The sequence below is a fragment of the Urocitellus parryii genome, chromosome 1 (assembly GCF_045843805.1).
Source record: "Urocitellus parryii isolate mUroPar1 chromosome 1, mUroPar1.hap1, whole genome shotgun sequence".
NCBI classification, from domain to species: domain Eukaryota; kingdom Metazoa; phylum Chordata; class Mammalia; order Rodentia; family Sciuridae; genus Urocitellus; species Urocitellus parryii.
In genome coordinates, this window is record NC_135531.1 from 20547504 (window position 1) to 20568212 (window position 20709).

Genomic DNA, 20709 nt, shown 5'->3' on the forward strand with positions numbered 1-20709 from the left:
GATCCCTAAGTACCATTCATGTGACCTGGGGCATATCTTGTCATTTCAGAGCTTTAGTTCCTTCTTGAGTAAAAGGGTTTAATAACTTACCTCTGGAGGATCATATCATGTAATTAGAGCTGCAGCTTACTAAGCATTTCTTACAGCCAGGCTCTGTGCTAGGCATTTGACATGAGTGACCTGGCTTAATCATTACAGTAACTCTGGGAGGTAGGCCTTATGCTCCCCATTTCACAGACGAGGAAACCTGGCCTCACTCATGCAGCAAATTAAGGGGAGAGGGACTTGAATCCAGGTCCATTTTTTTTTTTCCAAAACCTAAGTTTTTAAAACTATATTTTCTGGCTCCTAGTAGTCATTCATTTATTCACCAAATATTAATATATTTAAATGTTTCATAATAGGTAAAATATGATGCTAATTATAAGTTGTCCTATTATGCCAGTCCATAAAAGAAACATCCTGGGAGATCAGCAAGATTTAATATTTTTAAGCACTTGTTAAGATTATACTAATATTTCAAGAGGCAAAAGTGCACAGAGTAGTCCTAACCTTCACAAGCATCTCATATGCTAGCTACTGTCTTTTAAAAGGGAGAAAAAGAAATAATTCAAAAGTAATGTTTTGACACTGAAACAACTTCGAAATGTAATGGAGCATGTTGTAATATCATTGAAAATGCTCTGCTGAAATACAAAGAAGGTCTCATGAAATCATTTTAGTCCTGATCACTCTCAATACAGTCACACAATGACTATGTCTTTGGGGATCAATTACAGAATATTCTCAAAAATTATAAAGCCAATTTCTTCTGACATTATGGTATTTGACGGGGTACTTCTGCCAGATATTCTGAATGGAATAATATAATTAAAATTCTTTGGATTTAAGAACCTGTAAACCTCTATAAAGACATTAGTGAAGGAAATGACTTTAAGAAATGAGAATAATTTTTCTTCAATTGAATTGTTACTGCTGCACACCTCAAGGTTCTACAATGAAAATGAAATTAAGAACCAGGCTAAAGCCTTCCACCACGTCTGACTGGATTATAAATGAGGCAATGCAGTTTGGAGTCAAGATGGGGGTGAGAAGTCATTCAATAGAACTTTCAGGAGTTGGTTCTATTTCCAGAATGGCAAAACAGCATGTGTTTAACATGGCCTCTGAGGTTTCTTGTTCTTGAGCACATTAGATATTTTCTTAACCCTGTGCCTTGGTTTTTCAAAATTGGTCTGTGTCTAGATCTAGACCAATGCACAAATCAGTAAGGAAAAAGTTGAGTCTTTGGAACTTACATGAATGGATCCCTTGATGATCATCAGCAGAAGATGAGTTGGGGAAATGGGATGGACTAGACAGAGGTCTGGCCATGATGGTTGTATCAGTGGGACTGAGGGTTCCTTCTGTCCTTTCTAACTTCCTCTTGTGAGATGATTCCCATTCTAAAATGAATGCTTTCTTCATCAACTTGGGATTGACAAGAAGAGTAGCTACTTTCCTCATTTTATTCTCATGTTGATTCTTTTTTCCTCTAGTGTGTGCTTCTCATAAATGAATCCAAACTAAGAAATGGCCGATTTCTTAAAGTTGGCAGTTTATAACTTCACTTCCAATAAATACTTAAAGCATTTTTTAAAACTTCAGAATTTGATGAAAAGAAATAAGGGCTTCCCCCTTTTATTTCCTATATGTCTGTGGCTTTTTTTTTTTTTTAAACAAATAGCTGTTATTGACAGTACATGAAATTGGTCTGACCTTCAGCAGGGGGAGCCGGCTGTGGTCATTGCAGGAGGTCCATTCATATAGGGTCTTAAACAGAGCTAGTGCTTTGAGTCCACCTGGAAACTTGCTGTGTAAACTGCCCCCTGGGATCCTGATTATTTTACCTTCAAGTCAGTACAAAGTATCTCATAAAATAGAACCCAGAGAGTCCCATCACAATTAAGAATGTCACCCGGTGGTCCCAACACCACCTCTGTAAAGACATATTTTTTTAAAAAAAATAGTTTTATGGGTAATTTGTTGTTTATTTCAATCCTTTTGCATTTTTACAGGGCTCCCCATGTATGGCTAGAAATAAATAGAGAATACCTTGTGCTTGTGATTCTTTTGTGAATTGGCACAGGTCCCTTTTTCTCCTGGGGCTACACTTTGTCCTTTGTCCAAAACCTTTAGCAGATTTTAATATAGCTTTGGGCTTTTGTTTGTTCTTTAAAAAAAAAAAATCAAGATTGTGATGCAAACCCTCTGTTTTTTTTCTTCCCTGGGTTCCATGCAAAGATTGAGAGCAACTGCTATGATTTGTCTATTTTTTCCCCCTACAGATAATGTCATTTTTCACATTTAAGAATTCAGATGTTTCAAATTCTTGTTGAAGAATCTTAGAACTATGACAAATGCTTTTGATGTAATTTATGCTTCCATGTTAAATTTTTGCTTTGCAAAAACATTGTAATTAACATTTAATAATCTCACACAGTGGCATTTTCTATTTATTTTTTCATTTAAAAAGCCAGATTTCAGGCATATTATTACAACAGAAAACAAACTTTTGCATCTGAGAGGAAATCATTCATGACTTCAAGTGGAAAATCTGAATGGTTAATTTCAATATCAATATGGATATTTTAATATCCTTACTGTAGGGATTTCTTTTTAAGTCATCAGAGTAGCCTTTGGCTTTATCTTACATTAAATCATAATAGTCATAGTATATGGTTTGAATAGAAATTATTTTCTATTTGGGAACACTAGAATCAGTTTCTATTTCTGCCAGATTACTAAGAACATCCTGCAGGTTTAGGGTTTAGTAAATAACCCCAGTAGTCTCCATTGCTGTCTTTCTGGATTTGATCTCACTTGACAGAAACCTGGGTATGTATTTGAGGACTCCTTCAAAAATATTAATACATCCCTAACTTATCCAGGGAATTTGTAGAGTGCAGATTCTGACTCAGAAGGTCTGGGGCGGAGCCTGAGATTCTGCATCTCTAACAAATTCCCCATCAGTGCTGCTGTCTGTCCGGACCACACTTTGAGAAGCAAGGCTTTCTAAGACTACTTATGGGCCACTGCCTGAGTTAAGAAATTTCCTAATATTAAAAAATAAAAAAAGTAAGAAAGGTACAGGAACAAAAGGGAGAGATGAAGAGGAAACTAGGGGTAAAAATAAGGTAGTGAGTGAAAAGTAAAAGAAAGACTTGGAGAACCATGAGGTATTTCCACCAGAGCTGGGTGAGCGCACTCGACAGGACTAGAGGGCACAAGCGAAAGGCATCCAAGTTTACTGAGGGTCTTCTGTGCACCCTGTAGCCTGACATATTGCTTTATGCTTCTGGATGTGTATTATGTATAGAGATTCCACATCTGGATATGTAGGGAGATAAGTGCCTATGTGGGAGATAGCGAGATATATATATGTATATAAGTGTATGTATGTATATATATATTCATACATAGATGACAAGTAAAGAAATAGTCTGCTTTGCTCCAAAAAGGATTGAAGAGAAAGCTGCTCTCACATGCTTCCATTGCTTTAATCTTCATAACAACCCTTATAAAATTCATTCAGAAAGAGAAATTAAAAAGCTAAGAATGGAGTAGCTTGATTAAAACACAGCTCTAGGACTATCTTACTTAAAGGCTCCTCAAAGCTTTGCTTTGACCATCCAGAAAGCCAGATGCAAGCGACAGAGATTGAAAAAGACACGGACCTAGGCAAAAGTATTGGGAACAGAGAGAGACAGCACCCAAGAAGAAATTAGAGAAGAGGATGTGGCAGAGACATGTGGAAAGGTCCAGGAAGAAAGGGAAAGGAATGGGCAGAGCTACCAGGGATATAGTCCAAATGGATCATTTCCAGTCTTGGTAGAAATTACAAGTGGCCCATTAGGTAGGAATTACTGCCATCCTTTTTCTACAAAGACTTTTTTTCCACAACTTTTTTTGAGCGCTGGCTTGAATACCATGGTTCTATCCAGGGTGGATACCTTGGTTTCCATCTTCCCTAAACTATCAAGCAGCAATACAATGTCTGCCATTCTCAAGAGTGGGAGAAGCTGTATAGCAGATAGTTTGGGGAGTTCTCAAAGTTGCCTGTCTCCCTGTCCACTGGGACTCTGGGCCACAGGTACTCCACTCTTAATGTCTTCTTCAGGTTTGGGGATCTTCTTTTAGCTCACTAGATCTTTGCAAACCCCCTCTTCTGAAATAATTAGTAAACAAAATCCTCCAATTACTTTCCTAGTTGAAATAGTTTTGTCAGAGACTTAGTGTCAATCAAAATATAGAAATAGAGGATAGGAACAACATCTTACTACCCACCTGAAATTTGGAAGGGGGTATTGTGGTACATATTAAAAGAGGGAAAAATAAGTTCATAATTATTTAGAGCACTGACTAGGATGACACCTGGGAATCCAGAGAAACAAAACTATTACATATATGCATAACATTCAGCTAAATTCTTATGTAGTGACTTGATTGAATGTTTTGAGTAAAGTTGAAAGCCAGAACACAAAATGCTTTCCCAGGGTTTAGATGGCATTATAAAGAGCAGATCTACAATTATTCTGAGCCAGTAGCAATTGCTTTCTGAATTCAGTGATGCCGTCTTGCTCACACCTTTATTTCCATGTATTTTAATGCAAAGTAAAGTAAAACCCAAGAAATAAGGTGATAGATGCTTGCTAGATAGTATAACTCAGTAAGAGGTCTATCCTCGGCAGAGAGCATGAGATTTGTCCTCTAATTATGGACATCTGACATTATGATAGAAAAGGAATATTTTCAAATTTTGATTTTAGTTTTCAAAATTATGCATATATGTGTGGTTTAAGAAATAAAAATGGTTCTAGACGACTTTTTTTTGAATAGCAATCTTCTTGTCCTTTACTTTCACTTTTCTTTTTTTATATATTTATTTATTTTTTAGGTGTAGATGGACACAACACAATGCCTTTATTTTTATGTGGTGCTGAGGATGGAAGCCGGGTCCCTCCTGTACTAGGCAAGTGCTCTACCGCTGAGCCACAATCCTAGCCCCTTACTTTCACTTTTCTTGATCCCTAGACTCAAGAGCATTCATCCCTCATAGCTATTTCTTTAGATATTTACCTCTGCATCTCCAAATATCATGCATATAGTGCTGTTTATCTTATGTCTAGGCATTCTTGATTCATTACTATGAAGAAATTTGACCCCCTTTTATAGATTTGACTGGACCCTGTGATCACCACCATTGCTACCACACACATGCATACCTTCGGCTTCCCCATCTTCTCAAAATTGTTCTAAGTTTAATCAGGTCAGTATTTCATATTGACACTGTTGTGACTATGTGGACGCTATGTAGCTGAGTCTCGTAATGTATTACAATTACTTTTCCTTTCTTGTCCAACTTTTTGTTTTCTCTGGAGTTTGTAGTTGTATCATATTTTTTTGTTGTTTTCTTAGTCCTTCATTTACATATCACCAGTCAATCCCCACATTTTCCTCCAGTTTCCTAAATATCCTTCCAAAATATTCAATCACTTGAGATATGCAACTAGTTTTATCCCTTCTTCTTGAAGTTTTCTGTCTTGAAGTCTCCCCCTTTCTGGCCTGGTTGCCTATGTTTGGTATACTACTGTCATTCTGGGACATTCTCTCACTGTCACCAGGGAGACTGCCTTCATCTCCCTTGAGTGGTGTCTCCTGTTTCTGGGATCCTTAGTTTGCCAGCTCTTTCAGTAGAGCACCTTCTCCAGAAGGATCCTGACAATGGGTAGGTGTGAGAGATATAGGTTGAGACCTTGAAGTCTGGAAATGTTTTTATCACATCATCACACTTAACAGTTTATTTTAGTATATAATTTTAGGGTGGAAATCATTTCCCCTCAGAGGGCTGAAAACATTGTCCCTTTGATTTCTATTCCTAGTGTTGTTGAGAAACCTAAAGCCATTCTGATTCCTGGCCCATGTATGTGTGACCTATTTTATTCCCTTCTGGATGCCATTAGGACCTTTTCATCGTCCACGGTGTTCTAGGATTTTATAATATGCATTGATGTGGTTCCTTTTCACGTCCTCATCACTGAATGGGCTCTTACAATCTGGAAACTTATGTCCTCCAACGGGGGGAATTTTAATGATCTACTTGTTGATGATTTCATTCCCTCTGTTTTCTATATTCTTTTTCCTACAGCTCCTATTAGGCAGGTGTTGAAGTGACTCTTGAGCTGACTATCTGGGTTTTCTCATATCTTTCTTCTATTTTTTAATTTCCATTCATTTGCTCTGCTTTTTGTGATATTTATTTAACTTTATTTTTTAAATCTTCTATTAATTGTTTTGATCAATATTGATTCTTTTGTGGACTTTACTATTCTATTGTTAAATATAATTTTTAAGGGCTTATTCTTACTCTCTTTTTTAAAAAATAGAGTTCTGTGTTTATGTCATGGCTCTTAAATATTTGTGAGAGTTCTCATGATATATCTGTATTTACATGTGTAAAATCCTACGTAGTCTTTTTTTCATTCAATTTACTTTTATCCTGTTTGGTTCTTTAATCCCGTGTCCTATGTCTGGTGGTTCTTGACAACCTGCTTGTATTTAAGAGAGGGGCATTAAAAAGCTGTCTGGCAGCTGTGTGTACCTGAAACGGGGACTCAGTATCTGGCTGGACCATTCCTTGGGGAACCTTTTTGTCAATAGCTTTAGGAAATCTTCCAGTTCCCTGCTTGGAGGAAATGGACCTGGCTGCCAGCATTCTGTGAGCTGAGAAGAATCAGGGCTGCACATTCTGCATACATCACGGACAGAATGATGTCTCTTTTATGCGTCCACATGCTAAATCCCCAAACCTGTGAAAATGTGCCCTTCCATGGCAAACAAAAGCTTATGGATGTGATTAAGTTAAATATCTTGAGATGGGAAGACTCTTTGAGATTATTTGAGCCCAGGGCAAGGATAGGGTTGTTGAAAAACCAAGAAGGAAGCCCAGAGTTAGAGTGAAGGAGGTCAAGGCAGAAGCAGAGGTTGGAGCGATGTGGGCCACGCTTCTAGGGACAAGAGCAGCGTTAGAAGCTGGCAAAGGTGAGAGGTGAGCCCCCAGCCCTGCCAGCTCGTTTTAGATGTCTGACCTCCAGAACTGTAACATATTTAATTGTATCGTTTTAAACCACTAAACTTGGGAAAATGTGTCTATAGCAACATTAGGGAACTGATAGGGCAGGTAAACTTTCACCTAATCGCACCCTTTTCGTTATAGAGCCACCACTTCAGTTTGTATCTGAGGCTGATGTTCTATCTTTTCTAGGGAATAACCTTCCCGTCCTTTTCTGGGTTAGGAGAGGGACAGCCGCTTTGCTGCTGAATAGACGAAACATCTTCCTGTGTTCAGCCACACTTCATCCTTCTTCCCAAAGCCCCGAGTGGTACCAATGCCTGAGCTTTGGAGTTTTTGTCGGGGGTAAACCAGGTTGCTCTCTGGCATGCCCAATGCTGTCCTGAGCTTGCAGTTCAGCTTTTCTAGTTTGCTAGCTCAGTGACTCCGAGCCTTCCACCTTCCAGCTTCCAAAGTCTGATTGCTATTAATTGTGTTTCCTTGCCTTTGTAGTGTCCCCATTCCCAAAAGCACATAATTATTGTAAGAGTTCTGATTTCTGGAGGAAATGCAAGTACCTGTGTGTCAATCAACTCTGACAAAGATGAAAAAGTATATATGCTACTATTTTATACTTATTTTTTCCTTGGCATGATGCATCTTATACATTTAGAATATGACTTGTTCTGGCAGAGCTGTGTTGGATATGATGTATGTCAGTGCTGTAGTTTTGATCTTGAATATGCCCCAAAGACCATGTATTAGAAGATTTTTCCCTCAGAGGGTGCTATTGAGAGATGGTGGAATCTTTAAGAAGTAGAGCCCAGAGGGAGGTCTTTAAGTGATTGGAAGCAGGCCCTTGAAGAGAAGCTGTGGTACCCAAGATCCCTTCTTTTTCTCTTTTGCTCCCTGGCAATGAGGTGACTGGCTTTGCTCCACCATGCTTTTCCACTATAATCTACTGCCTTACCACAGGCCCATAACAATAGGCCAATCAACCATGGTCTAGAACTTCCCAAACCATAAGCCAAAATAAACCTTTTCTCTTTATAAGTTAATTATCTCAGGTGTTTTGTTATAGCAACAGAAATCTGACTAACACAGTCAGTATGACATGTTGAATTTAAGATCAATAGTTTTGGAGGATGCAGGACTGGGTTTAATTAAAGGATTTGCCATTGCCAGTGGTATGACTTTGAGCAAGTCACTTAACGAAGACTTAGTCTTCTTATCTATAAGTTGCAGAAAACAGATTGAATCCACAAAATGATTTAAATTATTATGTTTAATAGGATGACTGAAAGCACTTGACCCACAAGGTACCTCCACTATGGAGCATGTAAACCAAGATTGAGTCATAGAGACAGCACTTTATGTGATTTCTTTTACCAGGTACTCAAGGTGATTTTTTTGTGGGTCACGTGAATATCTTCCCTTAATAAAATATTCAGAAAACAACAATGAATATAGAAATTCACTGAATGCTACGTGAACCTTAAAACAGTCAAAACAAAAAAATTAGTCCTCAGGTGTTGAAGTATTTCTTTTCATCCTTTTATTATTAATTCTTATAATAAAGACTATATTTTAAACTTTTAGTTATTCCTGTTGGGATAAAGACAAGTCAGCACCTAGGGAGTCTTGTTCTTCCTGATGGGATTAAGAAGGGCTCCAAAGACTGTGATAACAGGGAAATGGCGGAGGGAAACCACCTATCCTGGCCTCCCCCCTGCTTGAAGGCGTGCTGTGGCCCTCCACGTTGTCCCCCTGCTGCCACCGAGGAGTGTGTGACTAATAAAATACCCAGGCCCTTGCTGTTGGGTCCTCAAAGTTCTTTCTTTGGGATTGATAAACAGTACACGGAGGCTTTTGTAGCCTGAAGTTGGCCATTTCTTTTCCCTTAAAAAAAATTACAGATGCAAGATTTTTAAGCAAAGAAACAAAGCACCACTACATCAGCTCCCCTCTAGAACGTGGAGCGGCCTTTTAGTTAGATTGCTTATTTCCTTTCCCTCAGCCCCATCCCCTCTTATCCGTTTTCCACACAGTAAACGGAATGATGGAAGAAGGAGAACAACAACAACAACAGAGCAAATTCTGTCTTACTGGCTTCCCATTTTTCTTAAAAACAAAAGAACAAACAAGAAAACCTCCACGACAGAACTTCAAGTCCTGACAAAGCTCCCACCGCATCTCCAGCCCCATGTTGCAGCATTTGTCCTCTCTCCTCTGTGGGTATCAGCCACACAGGTTCCTGTCATTACTGGGATTTGCCAAGTTCTATCCATCCTTAGAGACGTTCTTCTTGCTTCTCCCTCTGCTTGGACTCCCCTCTGCTGGCCTCTTCCCGGCTCGCTGTACTTACCCTTCAACGCTTGCCTTTCTATCGCCTCTCCTGGGAACCCGATCACGATTCCCCAGACAGACAGCTAGGCTGTTGGTCACTCACTGGGAACCTGGAACCTCGCTTTTATAGGCTTTATCCCCGTGGAATTTAAATTGGCGTGCCATGGCTTAGTTCTGTTTCCACTGCTTGAGATCTGTGAAGCAGTTGGACAACATCTCTACTCTACTGCTTTATTCAAAATACCTTGAAAGTGTTTGTACGTATTCACTCCTCAATGCCTATTTGCTAAATAAATGGCTTTAATGACTTTACTAGAAAGAAAAAAAGGCCAAATAAAACATGATTTTAAGAGCCATGTTTGTATTTTCAAATTCTGCTACTGGTTCAGGTAAGAAGTCTGCTATGTTCCCAATGACTTAATAAGTGCTTACTTTGGACACTGTCCTTGGAGCCAAGTGAATTACTCTGGAGAAGGGGAGAGAATCAAAGCGAAAGAGGAAGAGTGGAGATCATCTGTTTTGTAACCAGTGTGCTGGGCAGTGTCAAGGAGAGGAGGTGGCTTCAGTGAAATTAATACACTGTCAATCAGATCATGTATCAGTGCAGGCACATTTAGCAGTTTACCAAGACCCTGTTTCAAATAAAAAAAAAAAAGAAGAGAAAAGAAACAGGGATGGAGCTTAGTAGTAAAGCACCCCTGGGTTCAATAACCGGGACTAGGGAAAACAAAAACAAAAAAACAACAAAAAATATGCTCAATAAATATTTTTTGGTGGCCTTCTTATATTACCATATATCATCCAAACTTCGAGCTGCTATTGAAGATTACTTTTGCATATTTTTAGCCATGTGTTTAATGAAGGGAAAGTCAGCATGTTATTTTTCTAGGCTGAGGCCAAGTCATGCTATTTAAAGGATGACTGTCCCAAACCCAATTCATAAGAGCCCAACTTTTTTATTCTAATTCATATTGCACATTCACACACACATACACACACACACACACACACACACAAATAAAACACACAATAACTTTCAAACTCACTAAGAATCTCTTGTTCAAATCAAAAGCAATTGCTGGATAAGGAGCTTGCTATGAGAAAGAACAAAGGATTAAATTGTAGTTTCCTATGAGAATGCCCAGATGTTATTGCACATTTTTTGCTGGGGTTCTGAGGTCTGATAGTATGGGAAGCATTTGCATTAGGAACCTGCTGGGCATGATGGCACACACCTGTAATCCCATTGACTTGGATGGCTGAGGAGGAAGATTGTAATTTCGTAGCCAGTCTTAACATTTTAGCTGAGACTCTCAGCAATTTGGCAAGATCCTGTTCCAAATTTAAAAAGCAAAAATAAATGGGGATGTGGTAAAGCACCTGGTACCACAAGGGGAGAAAAAAAATGAGCACTTTATTTATGTCATTGGAAAAAATGTACCCAAGTTCACGTGGCCCCAGGAGATTCACAAAGGGTGGTCTGTCAGAGTTTATGATGCTCTCTTATAGGATAAGATTTAGGGAGTAGGAGCTCTTTTTGCATTTAAAGATTGGTCTAGTAGCTTCTTGAAATTTCTCAGAGCTTGCTTTATATATGTCAAGGCAATATATAGGTAATGGCTATCATACTGAGAAAAGTTCTGAGGTCATCTTTGGACTCCTTAAGAATGTGATGTCATCAGTTAGCAAACGTCAGGTGTGTGTTTTAGAATGGAGGTTGGTGGTAAGCCAAATATTTAATATTCTTTCTTTAAGACTTTTTAAAAAATTCAAGGTAATTATATCTAAAGTTGCCAGGAACAGACTCAATTTACCCAAAGTATATAGCCAATTAACAAACTAACTTACATTCAGAAATGTGACTAACTCCAGAGCCTGAGCTTTAACCCCAGATAATATTTCCTAAGAATTCTGGAGTGCTGATATTTAAAGCTGTTATCATGCACTTATACCCTAGAATTAAAGAATTTCTATTGTCTTACTTAAAGGATGGGAAAATATAAAAGATTAATAAGACTGGCAGGGTTGAAGACAAACTTTATGTACTTTATAACACAGTGGAAGACCAATCCTTAATTTAAATACTGAAAGTATAGTTTACTATATGACAACTCTAGTAAAAGAAATAAGAATTATTTTTGGATCGTTTTAAGGATGGAATGCAGTATAGCTATATCATTTACACCTGAAGATCCAACTCTAGTAGACTTAGCCAGACCCTGTCTCAAATTTAAAAGAAAAAGCAGAAGAACTCTTCTGGAAGAGATTTTTTCACCTGTTGAAATGTTTTATTCTTAAAGATGTTAGACACTTTGTCCTAATGAAGTTCTAAATACAAGCAATTCTGTGCTGTTTTCCATAAACATTTAAATCATGTTCTTTAATGGTTTTATCTCTTATAGAAACATACAACCTTCATTTTCCCTAAGTATTATTTCTGTAATTAACTATTAAATTATTTATAAATATGAAGTGTACAGTAAAATAGTTTGAATTTGCCCAAAGGCAAGGAAAATACAAAATTTAAAAAATTCTGCAAATCTTTTTTTAATCTTTTATTGATTTTATTTTATTTTTTATAAATACACAATAGCGGTGGAATGCATTACAATTCTTATTACACATATAGAGCACAATTTTTCGTATCTCTGTATATAAAGTATGTTCACGCCAATCCATGCCTTTATACATGTACTTTTTTTTTCTCCAAATCTTTTTTGAGTGGTGAATAAAATGTCATTGCATGCTTTGATTTCTTGCCCATTCCTTTTCTTTGACAGAAAAATCTGTCATTGCTGAACCAATATTTGTTTTTGAAAAGGGAGAAAGAACTTTCAAGGTAAGATGAGACACTTTTGTTTTTACTTTGTTTTCTTCTATTTTACTTTGACAAAGAAAATTGTATTTCAAGAATCTAGCAATTAACTTAAGACATCGTTGCTGCACAGGTTTATCCTATGTTCCCCAGTAGCAGAATAGTGCTTCCAGAATATTCATATAACTGGGATTTATAGGATTTATAGGTATTAGTTTAGCTGAAACAGGGTACCTTGTCTGGAAGCTGTGGATAAGATGCTGCTTTTGCTAAAATAATGTTTATCTGGAGTGATTTGAAAAGTGGAGGAACTGAAAGAGATTCGGAGGACTAAGGCTCGACATGGGTCCTCACTGACCTGGTCTAAAACTGGGTATAAAATAAATTCTGAACTGCGATATTTGTTTAAAAGTCCTTATGGACTCTATCTGCCTTTTTGAGCATTACACTGAAATCATTCCAATTCAAAGACAAACAAAAGATTAGCAGCAATCTCACTTTAGCTTGTTTTTATTGTCTTGGTATTCATTCTTACTATGCAAGGCATTTGCTGCACTACCCCCAAGACAAAATAAAGAAAAGTTCAACCTCTAATCCTTTATGAAAAAAGCGGATTCCTATCCAGTATCAACCATTTCAGAGTCTTGAGAGTGGGTGCCTCAAAAATATGCATTTTAAACACATTCCCACAAGGGATTCTGTAGACATTGAGATCTGAAACCACTGTACTAGACTTGTGGGTTTTTTCCTGATTACAAACCTGGTGAATAAAGGTGAGTTGTTTTGTCTGGTGTGTGTGTGTGGTAGGTGGTGGGGTGGTGGATTGAATAACCCTGGAGCCTAAGCATTCTTATAAAGTGGCAAGAAATCTGATGCTAAAACAGCAGATACTCGGCTCTCACTGGCAGCTTTGTGTCCTTTCAGAGACCTGCGGAAGACACCCCCTTTGAAGCAGCAGAACCTGGTAATGATTCATATTCTGTATTTCAAAATTAATAAGGAAAATAGGCAAGCACAAGCCTTTTGGCATGTGGCAGACTGCATGAAACAATACACATTCTTGTTTTTAAGCATACTGTAGATTGGTCTTTGTTTTGCCAGATTCATGCAGGTCCCTGAGAACACTGATGTGAGCAACTAAAAGCCCATGATCTTCACCGCCTGCAACTTGGCCTACCAAAAACCTTTTCAGTGGAGACTCAGAATGTGCACACAACTTCCTCTTGAAACCACTCATTTCTAGTTGTTTTCTACTAATATAATATGCTTATGGGTCTATAACCACCAATCTATCAATCCAATATTTAAAACTGGGCATTAGGAGTAAACATATTAATCAAACTCTGTTTATCTTCCCATGTCAGAGTTTGAGGATAATTTATTCTTGCAAGCAGTTACCCTTCCCATTGAATTTCTTGCAGACTGTAATCGTTTTTCAAGAAAGCGTGTACGGTCTTCATCTTTTACTCTGTGTACTGCAGATTCTCCATCCCAGGGAGGTAGGTATAAAATTTACTATCAACTATTCATGGCTATTTTTAATCTGAATGTGAAATTAACAAAAAATTTTCCAAAAGGGTAATGTTAAAAGTCTATCCATTGGGCAATGTTTATAATGTATTGTTAATGTGAAAACAACAAGTTATAACATGGATTGTGTAGTGGCTCACGATCCATGTGTTAAGAATTCTTTCAGCTTTGGGGGTAAAAATGCCAAAAGGTCATAAACTACATAGTGTTAGCAGTGGTTATCTTAGGTAATGGAATTGCAAGTCATTTGGTCCCCCATCTTCACCCTGGCTTTGTGTTTTGTTGTGTTTCCAAATTTCTGTAGTGAGCATGTGTTAGTTTTGCAATTAGGGATAATGGCCCTTATGAAAGTAACCACATATTTAAATAAAAGGATGTCTACCCTTTAAAAAGAACTTTATCACACTTATTCTAAGTAAATCATTGACTTAGTCTGTCTGTCTTCTACATCAAAGCACTTCTCTGATCCCCTCCTAATTGGCCTTATTGCTTTGGGCCTTGTTATACAGTTGGTCTGTCTCCTCACCTTGAGTTCCCAGAGGTCATCTTCATGCTTGATAGTGTCTTACATATGGTCAGCACTCGATAAATATTTATTGAAGGGAAAGGAAATTAGTTTATAATCCCCACCAGAGGCTTTCTTTTTTTATTGATAAAATATGAAGATTTCCTGAATTGGTCATCTAAAATGTTTCCCAAACAGCAAAAATCTAAATCAAAAAACAAAACAAGGAAAAACGCCCCTCTTTTCTTTATTGACTCAAGTTTGCAATCTGCTTTTAGTGTCAACCTTGTCTCAGAAGCGCCTGAGATCTTCGTCCTTCACTGACCTCCCAATCTTCCCCCCTTCTGGCCCAGGTAATAAAGAGCTTCTAGAACCTCAAGCCTGACACTCTGGTTTTTCAAGATCATTCTTATTAACGATAAGGTTTCTTTCTCAACTCTCATAAAACGCTAACAAAATCAAATAGAGGCCTTCACAAGGTTTGCAGAGAAGTATACTTTATGAATCCTAACTCCACAAATCCAGCCAGTGTATGTGTTTATTTGCGGTAGAAAGTTTGAACTTGATGTTTTTTAGAACTTTATGTTTATGGTAGTATCATTTTATATAAGGCAGATCTATAAAATAAAAGCAACTTCCTTTATTTATTATCCTCCATCTCCATAGTTTATATGGAATTCAAAATATTCAATTATGCTTTAGGTTCATATTCTAATATTTAATTTGTGATTCCATTACAGATTTTTCAGTATTTAAAACATTACTTCTCTTTCCTTGAAATTTTTAATAGTTTACTAAGTAAAAATATTTTTAAATGATTGATAGGTACTTTCTTCACATTAAAATGATGCGATCCATTCTTGTGTGATTTTATTTCTACTGAACAAGTTTTTCAAGTTTGCCACTAAGAAATAAAAATAAAAACAATTCACCTCTTTTTAAACTAATCCCTCTGTTCCCTGGAACTACAGAATGTTCAAAGGAATGAATCTATATTCTTCTTTAATAATTCCAAACAGGACTCAGCAATAGTCTTTCTCACACAGAAGAGACACAAGCTTAACAGACCTCTTCTAAGCCCAGCTGACAAGCTACAGACTTTGAAGAGAAATAGGGGGCCTGATTTCAGAGGCAAAGTGTTCTATTTTAGTGTATTTGTGAATAAAGTAATGGGCTAGCTTTAAGTTATCCCTTAAGTACATAGCTACTACATTAAGGGAGAATTTGCTAACAGTTTATAACTTCTGTACAAGCTGTATATTCATGCACACAGTGTTTATCACTGATTCAGAATTTATAGTCTGCAGAAATTTCCACAGTGCTCAAATTTATGATTCTAAATAAGACTGCCTTTTCTGTCAGTTATCTAATTTTCATTTGTATCTCTTAGGGTAATCAAAATTACGAAGCAAAACTTATCCTGTAATAAGAGGCACTGCCAGTTAGTGCCAATAGCGACACCTACTGGTCAATTCAGACCAGGCTTTTAAACCCCCAATTTTATATGACCTCTTCTGACACTGATTTTAAAATTTTTTAAATTTTCTTAATTTTAATCTTAATTAATTTATTGATTTTAATATTTTCTTACAGTGAAGAAAAACAATGTTTTTATGACATCAAGTCTTGTACAAATGAATGCTGACATGAACAGTGCGGAACAAGGTATGTAGCTTCAAATTCAAAAACCTCAATAATTTTACATTTTACCATCTTTATTTTCATTTGCATACATATGTATGTTTTTTGAGATGTATGGAGGTAAGGCAGAGGGACAACATATGAAGGATAAAAATATTTGGTAATCCAGGTCCCATGGTCAAAATGAATGCTTTTGGGGCAAAAGCTAGGCGTGGAGTGAATAGTAGGCAGTTCACTGGCTATTTTGACTTTCATTAGTTATTATTAGTCCCTTATTTAATCATGATGTTAGAAAACAGCATTATGGGGCTGGGGATGTGGCTCTAGCGGTAGCGCGCTCGCCTTGCATGCGTGCACCCGGGTTCAATCCTCAGCATCATATACAAAGATGTTGTGTCCACCGAAAACTAAAAATAAATAAATAAATATTTAAAAAAAGAAAGAAAACAGCATTATGTTAGTTTAAAATATGGAAAAAAGGAGAATTTCACTAAAAATATGTTGACCCTTTACCTCTATTCTTTTAAGGTCCTGTAAAGCATTCTGAACATGTTCTAAGACCTGCTACTTTACAGCCACCTCATCAAGCTCAAACCTGTGAAAAAATAGGACAAACATTTGAGCAAAATACCTTGGAATCCGGCAAAATTAAAGAAAAGATGAAACATAAGGTGAGAACTCCCCTCTCTGGCAGGACTGGCTTTAATGCCCCATCCTTCTCCATGATTGTTTTGAGACCCCCACATCCAGAACCGGGGCTGCCTGAGTTTTGTTTTGTTGTTGAAGTAGCTGCCAAACTTGAAAAATACCAGGATAGACTGCAAAAAAAAAAAAAAAAAAAAAAAAAAAAAAAAAAAAAAAAAAAGTGCTTGGCAACCTTGTTAAACTTACTCTCTTAGGTTGGAGAGTTATTCCCTGAAACAAGTCTTGTGGTTGCTCTAAGTGGTAAAACAGTACTGGGCAGTGGGAACCCATAGGTCTTCTTCCAGAGCATTGAGCCCTATGAGAATCCTAGAAGTAGTGAGGTAGGAAGGGGCCAGAGTTGGTCATCAGAGAAGGAAGGGGAATTTACTGCATCCCCAACTGTTCAATGGTAGGATGGCTTTGTCAGTTTAGGTCACATCAGGGGTCCACTCCAGACCCATCTTCATGGATAGCAAGAGCAGGGAACTTCCTATACAGTGTAATTGGTGTGAATGGGGTGGGGGTGGGGTGGGGATGGTGCTGGAAGACATAAAAATTCTCTCCTCTCTTCAAAATAAAAGTTTCTGAGCCACTCACTCTAAGCTTCTCTAGGAAGATTCCCCTTTTGCTCAGGTCCTACAGATATGGGTTCGGAGAAATTCCACTCCCATAGCTTTAGCTGTTTCTTCCAGCAGAAACAGACACTTAGGAGGAAGGAGACACAAAGTAAGAAGTTGGACTATTAGAATTATTCCATCAGCCATCTGAGGAACTATTGAGGGTTGACAAGTTATTTAAGTTCTTTACCTCAGTTTACTCATCTGAACACAGATTCACTTGCTGTGAGGAGTAAATGAGATTTTATATATATATAAAATATATTTATATATATTTATACACACACACATACATACACACTATATATGGCATATATATATACATATATACATATATGTGTTTATATATGTGTGTGTGTGTGTATATATATATCTCAGGGAATAGGTGGACATAGTAAGCTAGTAAGCTTCCAACATATTTAACATAGCTATCACTTTGTTAAATAGTAAGGCAATTCTAACAAATTTGATGATGGAGATTTTTTCTTTCAGATTTCTGAGGAGAATCCCCATTTATTAAGTGAAAATTTACCAAATGCCAGAATTTCAGTTCCGCTTTCTACTAACCAGCAATTTTCAGGTTCAACATCAGTAGGGTAAGTTAATGTTGTTTGAGTATCCTTTAGCTGAAATGTTTGGAACTAGATAAAGATTGCTTCAGATTTTCGATATTTTAAAATTCTGGAATATTTGAAATATATTGGAGAGGAGATCCACGTCTAAACACAAAATTTATTTATGTTTCATATGCACACAGCCGGGAGGCAATTTTATATAATATTCTAAGTAATTTTATTCATTTTAATATAATATTCTAAGTAATTTTGTTCACTGTGGTCCACCAGAATTTTCTACTTGTGATGTTACATTGATGCTCAAAAAGTTTCAGATCTCAGAGGATTTTGGATTTCAGGCTTTTGGATTGGATATGCCTAAATTGTAATGACAAAACAGAAGTGTTTTATTCTTGCTTTCTTTTATCCTTATAACCATTTATGAGAAAAAATTTTCTCACAGTGTATGGAAAACTACCAAGATTTCCATTTGAAAGGACATTTTATAAGAACTCAAGTTTAAAATGTTTTAAAAATATCTCTGATATTTAAATATCATTTAGTACTGGATTGTCTTAATTATCTCTTTGAGTTGGGTGAGAATGTTTCAAAAGGTATAACTAAACTTTTAGTTAAGCAAGCATTAATTATCTGGTTATTAGATTAGTCTTCCTCTTTCTCTGGCATTCCTTTTCCCTCTTTTTAATTATTTTGGCATTATCTATTATTTATTGGCATAAGCTGTGTAGACAAAAAGGGAAGTGGTATAAACCTATAAAATGAAAAGCTATTGTTTCTTAACAGTACTGGTGACAAAGGATCAGAGAGAACATAAAAATCAGCTGTGACACATTGACTCACTTGCTCCATCCAGGTGTCTTAGCAATTGTCTGCTGTGCAGGTTGGGGATGCAATAGAGAACCCTGAACACATCTCCCTACAAAGAGAGGGCTGCATGTCTTCAAGTTTCTCATCTGCAAAATACTTTCTTATTTTTGGCATTAAGGATTAAACTCGGGGCACTTAGCCACTGAGCCACATGCCCAGACCTTTATTATTATTATTTTTTATCTTGAGACAAATTGCTGAGGCTGGCTTTGAACTTGTGATCCTCCTGCCTCAGCCTCCTAAATCCCTAGGATTACAGGGGTATATCACCTCACCCAGCTTCTGCAAAATACTTTTAACTTTAAGAAAAAAAAAATCTGGGAGGTTAAAAAATTAAAACAATGCATGCTCAAGTGTAATGGACAGGATAGATCAGCTTTGCTTTTGCCCTGATGATCTCTGCTAAAAACATCATTGGCCATTGGGGAAGAGAAGAATGCAGATTAGAGATTGGAGAGACAGGGCAGGGAAAGCAAAAAGGTCCCTCCTGGCTAATCTCACAGCTAGCGCAGGGAGAACACGAGATTGTTTGTATGGGTGGGCACCAATGCTGTAGCAGCTGGTGGATATTTTGAAAACCACATATAAAAGTACATACCTCAATGTTTCTGTAGTTTCTCATTAACTTCAGATAAAAAAGTTAGTGGGAAATATTAATGCTTTATTTAAATTCATTAAATCATTGGATTATTTTGCTGGCTAAGGTATGAAATGTTCTTATTCATATATTTAAAAGAGAAAACACTTATTTATTTTTCTTAGATGTCAACCAAATGGAAAATGTTCTTTTAAAAGCTGCAATTTAGAGTTTGTCTTCGGAGAAAACATGGTGGAGAGAGTTTTGGTAAGAATTTGGTATATATTTCTATTACCATAGAGAGAGATGTCACTTCAAATTTCTGAAGACAAATTAATTAAAAGTAATGTTAAATTGGAGAATACTTTTTATCTCCCGGGTTCAAAGGCACATTTTCTTATTTTGACTGAAAAGATTCTCTTGGGAAGCAAGAGAATGCTAGACAGGAACCCACAGAGTAAGGGAACTGCATAATTATAACATTATTACTGATGTGAGATATTAAACAGTTCTTTGACTTGTATTAAACCAAATGTGCCCAAGGAAATCTCAGAATTATCTGTAATAGCTAGATTAGCTTAACTGGTAATGATATTTTAATGTAGTTTTTAATAGCATTTTTATAACAAGATGCATTTAAAAATCACTTTACAGTATATTCTTATTAGTTAATCACAACTCTACTCTTCAAGCTCTTACATCAAAAAGCATTATTACAACATTTTTGATAGATTTATGAGGAATATCAGTCTTTCCTTGCCTAGGGGAATATGTTACAAAGTGAAAATCCCTGACTATTAATACTTTCATCCTTATTTAATACTGAACATCCCCCTGCATGCGGCAGCTGCTGCTTGGCTCTCCACAGAGCTGATTTCTAAGACAGCATAATCTGTAGTAGGGAATTGTACAGTGAAGGGGAGACTGTGGAGCAACTGTGCCTGTGGTTTCACGTGGCCCTTCACACCTTCATGCCTTTTCCCGCTTTCATTCAGACCAGGAGCAAGTTTGCAATAGACCTAGGGAAGTGAGCTTGTCTTAGGGTCACTGGTTACATCAAAAATCCTAAGGAAGTTGCAGAGACTTTAAAGTTTGTGTAAAGGCTCAGATTACTAAAAGGGCAAACTCACAATGCCAGTCTATTCCAAGATTTTTAGGACTTTCACAGATCTTTCATTTTTAAGACCTTGATTATTCTAGACCTGTCTCAGTTTACTCCTCAAGTCTAATAGTTGTATCGTAACTTTTTAGTTGAAAAACACCCTTCTGTTACTCCCAAGAAGGTCAACTCTACCAGCCCTAGAGCTGCTGACCCACATCTTTGGATCTGAATCAGAATGTACCAAGCTCCAGGGTGAAGTTCCATGAGATATATTTAGGCACATTTGTTCTGTATTATTTATTTCTAAGTTTGACACTAGATTAGTTACAGCTTCTGTGAGCTGTCAGGCACAATTAAGAT

The 20709-nt window shown here is 37.0% G+C and overlaps 1 protein-coding gene across 1 annotated transcript in view; it reads left to right on the top strand.

Annotated features, from left to right (window-relative positions):
- The window catches only part of Ranbp3l (RAN binding protein 3 like), a 54128-nt gene that overhangs the window by 21428 nt on the left and 11991 nt on the right, over positions 1–20709 (top strand). The window contains exons 2-9 of the mRNA XM_026401792.2: positions 12217–12275; positions 13176–13215; positions 13673–13750; positions 14565–14639; positions 15880–15951; positions 16456–16598; positions 17721–17824; positions 19433–19514. Coding sequence (XP_026257577.2) covers positions 12217–12275; positions 13176–13215; positions 13673–13750; positions 14565–14639; positions 15880–15951; positions 16456–16598; positions 17721–17824; positions 19433–19514 — 653 coding nt within the window. The remainder of the gene's footprint in view (positions 1–12216; positions 12276–13175; positions 13216–13672; positions 13751–14564; positions 14640–15879; positions 15952–16455; positions 16599–17720; positions 17825–19432; positions 19515–20709) is intronic.